This window comes from Myxine glutinosa, chromosome 5 (assembly GCF_964187855.1).
Source record: "Myxine glutinosa chromosome 5, kmMyxGlut1.1, whole genome shotgun sequence".
NCBI lineage: Eukaryota > Metazoa > Chordata > Myxini > Myxiniformes > Myxinidae > Myxine > Myxine glutinosa.
In genome coordinates, this window is record NC_136265.1 from 182,297,270 (window position 1) to 182,303,590 (window position 6,321).

The 6,321-nt window shown below is 49.0% G+C and overlaps 1 protein-coding gene across 1 annotated transcript in view; it reads left to right on the forward strand.

The window, feature by feature from the left end:
• Positions 1-3,928, forward strand: part of LOC137426616 (nuclear factor of activated T-cells, cytoplasmic 1-like) — a 98,458-nt gene extending 94,530 nt beyond the window's left edge. Inside the window, exon 13 of the mRNA XM_078779220.1 lies at positions 752-3,928. Within this exon, the coding sequence (XP_078635346.1) occupies positions 752-807 (56 nt within the window). The 3' untranslated portion in view covers positions 808-3,928. The remainder of the gene's footprint in view (positions 1-751) is intronic.
• Positions 3,929-6,321: the final 2,393 nt, after the last annotated feature.

Below are 6,321 nucleotides of genomic sequence, written 5' to 3' on the forward strand. Positions count from 1 at the left end.
CACGCTATGGACCATCCGCCAGTTTCGGCTGCGCGCCGAGGAATTTCAATCCGTTATGGCCATTCGTCACCCTGCTGTTTTAACGGTTCGGGGTGACAGGACAATATACATACACATTTATTAAATATATGCCCAGATAGCTCAGATGGCAGAGCACTGGTATGGTTCACCAGAGGGCCTGGGTTTGATTCCTGGTCTGGGCGTGTAATTTTCCCACATATGCCAACATACATATACATGTATATATTATGTGGTTTATTTAAATTTACACATTTTCTGTTGGTTTCGTACAGTTGAACCACATTTTTTGGTTCAGGAGAAGAATACAAAGTTAGGTAAACACGAACGATCGCCAACAAGATACATATTTCAACAGACATGACATGGCAAGCTGTGGACCCAGACGCACGAACTTTGGACCTGGATGCATGAGCTGAAATGAAAATGTCCTTTTTGTAGGTCCTTCATAAGTGCACAGTAATGATGATTGGTCTGGTTTGTGTGAACGAGATCTTATTCGAACATATCGTAAATTACATGTACATACATGTCATGGTTGTAACAATAATCGTGTTATCAAATGAAACATCCAATTTAACGTTGTTATGTAATAACTGTTATGACAGTAAAGAGCTTTGGGAACAAAATATTGAGCTGTCTAAAGACAACAACCCCTAAGGAGTGAGACAGGTAGACACATGCATGTATAATATACAGAGAGACTATATTTGATTATTTCTCTTTGTTTCAGTGCATGAGATAATCTCCCGTGACCTTTGTGAGACCACGACCTCTTCGCTGCACTAAGCCATCCAGGACTATGCAAGAACACACCTGAGCCTGTGGCCTGACTGAACGGTCTGGACGCACTTTATGCAAGCATCTCCACCCCCATCCCCCCGCCCCACCCTCCACGCATCCCTCCCCCCACTCTCCACGCATCCCCCACCCTCCACGCATCCCCCTCCTCTCCACACATTTCACCAACCCTTGCCTCCTCTTTGTCCTCCCATGAATTATATCTTGTTATTTCATCAACACACACCACGCAGCGTTATCGGCCCATCCGCTGGCTGTTACCACAAAGCTGGGCCACCTTGGGTGCTGTGAGTGGATGTGTTGACAATGGTCGCACCACCCATCCAAAAACGTCAATGGACTTTCGACAAGAGATAGGAACGGTCAACCCCAAGCGGCCGTGAGGTGGGAGGTGAATACACTGGCGGAGGACAACACCAGGACTCAAACATCTTGTTGAGAACAAACACGTGTACGGTGACCCGACCTAGATCGGAACACGCGAGGCTGGCCCTATGCAAAACTGTCAGGTGTGTCTACCTGCCGTGCTCCGAGACTTTATAAAGCTTTAGGAATACCGTGCCCCAACCCACCCACGTTGCTTCGTCCGATCCCCGGTGCTCGCCTGCCCATCACTTGCTCACTGCCCATCTGCAAGAGTACCCTCTGTCAGTTTATCCCGAAAGCACAAATCTGTGGCCTTTAACCTTGTACTGCCTTGAAAGCTGCTCTCGACAATCCGCCCCAATCGCCTTCAGTGAAACGACGACAACGACAAACGGGTACCTGCCAACTAAGCCTCATGGACCATTGGATGAAAACATTTGTAAAAGTTCATTTGAGGTTTGAGGACATCGATAAATTGCCTTCCATACCGTTCCTACCAAAGATGTCCATCCTTCTACTCTTACTAATCCGTTTGTTTTCACCTTAACTGTGGCTTTACTGAAGAGCGTTTTACATCCCCGGTTTGCGTTCTGATCCCCAGTACACCCATTGTATGATATGTACATTTAGCGACTTTTGAGAGGAAGTTTTTTTTCTAAACCACATAAAGTCCCACAGTTTGGGTGCAAGTAATGGTGTGGATAAAAGTTCTATGTGCTCCTTTCTCTATCTCTCTCTCCCACATTTCTCTCTCCCCCATATCCCTCTCTCTCTCTCCGATTGGAAAAGTTCGGTCATGGAAATGAAAAGCGAAGTTCAATCCTGTTGCCACTGCCACAATAAAGTGCTTTTATGGCCGGATCCTGCTGCTCGGCGCCGCCTGGTTCCCGGATCCCGCTGCTCTGCCATTGCTTGGTGCTGCTTGGCTCCCGGATTCTGCTGCTCTGCCATTGTTTGGTGCCGCCTGGTTCCCGGATCCTGCTGCTCTGCCATTGCTTGGTGCTGCCTGGCTCCCGGATTCTGCTGCTCTGCCATTGTTTGGTGCCGCCTGGTTACCGGATTCTGCTGCCCTGCCATTGTTTGGTGCCGCCTGGTTACCGGATCCTGCTGCTCTGCCATTGCTTGGTGCTGCCTGGCTCCCAGATTCTGCTGCTCTGCCATTGTTTGGTGCCACCTGGTTACCGGATTCTGCTGCTCTGCCATTGTTTGGTGCCGCCTGGTTACCGGATTCTGCTGCTCTGTCATTGTTTGGTGCCGCCTGGTTACCAGATCCTGCTGCTCTGCCATTGCTTGGTGCTGCCTGGCTCCCAGATTCTGCTGCTCTGCCATTGTTTGGTGCCGCCTGATTACCAGATCATGCTGCTCTGCCATTGCTTGGTGCTGCCTGGTTACCTGATCCTGCTGCTCTGCCATTGCTTGGTGCCGTCTGGTTACCAGATCCTGCTGCTCTGCCATTGCTTGGTGCTGCCTGGTTACCAGATCCTGCTGCTCTGCCATTGCTTGCTGCCGACTGGTTACCAGATCCTGCTGCTCTGCCATTGCTTAGTGTCGCCTGGTTCCCGGATCCGGCTGCTCTGCCATTGCTTGGTGCCGCCTGGTTCCCCGATCCTGCTGCTCTGCCATTGCTTGGTGCTGCCTGGCTCCCGGATTCTGCTGCTCTGCCATTGTTTGGTGCCGCCTGGTTACCAGATCCTGCTGCTCTGCCATTGCTTGGTGCTGCCTGGTTACTGGATCCTGCTGCTCTGCCATTGCTTGGTGCTGCCTGGCTCCCGGATTCTGCTGCTCTGCCATTGTTTGGTGCCGCCTGGTTCCCTGATCCTGCTTCTCTGACATTGCTTGGCCGCCTGTTTCCTGGATCCTGCTGCTCTAATATTGCTTGGTGCTGCCCGATTGCAAAGATAACTTGTGGGACCACCTAGAATGGGACACGTGTCCAAGTTGTGGTTTATGAACTCAGGCTGATCAACCAACTTTAGAAAACGATGACCATTTCACGCCTCCATCCACCTCCCTCGACCCCGTGGCCAGATTTGGTTCTGCAATAATCACCACAGGCAAACAATGTTGGTAGCTTGGAGAAAGTTGGGTGCGTGGGGAGGTGATGATGTGAGGAGAGTGTAGAGTAGTGGAGAGGAACAGGTAAGTGAAGAGGGACAGGTGGGTGGAGAGGGACAGGTAGGAGGAGAGGGACAGGTAGGTGGAGAGGTGTTGGGAGTTTGATTTTGGATTCACCTGACATTCACATCGAGGGAGTGAGCATGGCGTTCACTCCTAGCCAAGGTCGGAGTGTGTGGGTGGACACGTCTAAAACCGTTAACACTTCACCTTCTCCTTATCGGCTCAAGCAGTTCGCTACCTGTTATCGTGCTCGTCATTACCGGAGTACTCCCAAAGGTGAAATGGAAGATTTAAACTGTGGCCAAGGTGCCTTTTTATTGAAATCCGTGTCGTTTTAATTTAACCCCTCCTCCCCCAGCCCCCCCCCCCACCAACCCCCCCCCCCCCCCCCCACCAACCCCCCTCCAACTACCCCCACGTCCACCCACTGACGCCATGTTCTTGTTGCTGTGAAATAGAAGCTTCGAAAGGGAACATCTCCCGGCTGTGTATCAGGCTTTCACTACTCAATTCATGTAAAACTACAATCAGAGTGAAACTCCTCCCACAGGCACACTGGCACACCTGTATGATTTTGTACCTGTTCTCAGAAGCAAACGTTCAAATAAAACCAAACATCATGGACCACGCTTGTTCACTTTTCATTTGAACATTTCCAATCTTCGTGCCGAGGTGGTTGCACGGTTACTTATGTTACGGGGTCCTCCGATCTCCTGGTCTCGGTAAACCTCTGAACCCCGAGAGGAACCCCGGCAGAAAAATATATTACCGTGCGTTGAAAATCAATCGTGAAACCACACCAATGATTATAAAAACAAACTTGTATTATAAATCACACCCAGGTAATACGGTACAGTAAATGGCCATTCAGAGTGCACTCCATATATATCTTATATAAAGTCAAGTGACTCACGGCTCTGCCAGCAAATGAACGGACACTCCTCAATGTCTGACTTTTCCCAAGGCGAATGGGATTCGCTCCAGCGGTTGATGGAACGAAATCCGGTCGAAGCCCGAATCTCGCTCTCCAGTCGATATCCGAAGCGTGTACAGTGGGCAAGGGTGCTCTTCCCGCCAAACTGTACAACGGCGCCCTCCAGAGGTGTTACTTCACCGCTCCCTCAGCAAACCGCAACGTAATTGGAGACGAACGGTCGCACCCCCTCATGCCCGACAGACCGTAGGATGTTGGGGATGACGATGACACGAAGCAAACGTTCACCAGTGTCCGAAGCACGGGGTTCAAAAATGGCTGACGGCTCTGGCTTGAGCCGATGCGACGAGGCAAGGATTCGTCGGAATCTCAGCGCCCCCAAATCTGTCTACGCAGATTTCTCCACTCCAGCGAATATTCTTATCGCCGGATGTCCCTTCCAGGAACTCAAAATCCCCTCGCGGCTGTCGGTAAACCTGGCTCGTTACGGAGCACTGACATCACCGTCTTCTCCGACTTTTATACCCGCTGCTTCTTCCTCTTCACCTCATTGTCTTCTTCGGTTTCCTGTTTCACTTACAGTTATCCTTTTTAAATTTTGATAACCGTTTGTGAATAACAAACCTTGTGAAACTAATAATACATAATATCAGAAACATGTCCAGTGGGTGAAAACCACAAAAACGGAAGCCACGAATCCGTAACACTTACCTTATCGGTCGATTCCAACCTCACCGAGCTTGATATCCACTCCTCGGGAACCTGGGAAACGTTCCCACCCGTGTAGAGGGGTGTTTATGGAGGTGGGTGGAGGCATACCGTACCACATGACTCACAATTACACATTCCTTACACCGTAGGTACAAGGGGTAGTGGATTGTGTAGACAGTTTGTCTGATTCGGACATGTTGTATTCGGACATGTACCAAAATCTAACCGGTTTGTTGGATTCGGACATGTACCAAAATCTAACCGGTTTGTTGGATTCGGACATGAACCAAAATCTAACCCGTTTGTTGGATTCGGACATGAACCAAAATCTAACCGCTTTGTTGATTCGGACATGAACCAAAATCTAACCGGTTTGTTGATTCGGACATTAACCAAAATCTAACCGGTTTGTTGGATTCGGACATGAACCAAAATCTAACCGCTTTGTTGATTCGGACATGAACCAAAATCTAACCGGTTTGTTGGATTCGGACATGAACCAAAATCTAACCGGTTTATGGGATTCGGACATGAACCAAAATCTAACCAGTTTGTTGGATTCGGACATGAACCAAAATCTAACCGGTTTATTGGATTCGGACATGAACCAAAATCTAACCAGTTTGTTGGATTCGGACATGAACCAAAATCTAACCGGTTTGTTGGATTCAGACATGAACCAAAATCTAACCGGCTTGTTGGATTTGGACATGAACCAAAATCTAACTGGTTTGTTGGATTGGAATCTTCACCAAAATCGTATCATTTTGTCCTCGTCACACACCCAACCTGTCCAAGCTTCGTCCGAATCCGTCCATAACTTTGAGATATTTTGTAAACAAACAGAACAGACAAGGGTGAAAACAATCTCCATCCACCTTCGGGGTGGTGGAGCTGATAACAATAAGTCATGTGACGTGTGTGTGAAGCACATCAGACAAACTGTTCACACAATCTACTACCCCTTGTACCTTTGGTGTAAGGAATGTGTAATTGTGTGTGTCATGTGGTACGGTATGCAGTCCGACAGATTCCATAGCGTGTTGTGTCATGGGAACATGGTATGTTATTTCACACCACATGTCTGTCTGACTTTGGCCGAGGGTAGTGCAGGGAGTCACATTGGACAGTCGTCTCATGTCTTTTCACCGAAGCGATGTTGCGTATACCAGAGGCAGCTCTTACACACGCTAGCTCGTCTTTACTCACCCTAACCAAGGTGACATTACAAAACCTAAACAAGTTTGTAAGCCTCAGCACATCAAAGAAAACCATGCCAGCTCAATAATGAACCTTCATCTGGTCTACGGCTTCTGCTCGTGGGGTGAGGGCGTGATCACGTGTGCAGGGTCAGGGGTTGAGAATGGGCAGAG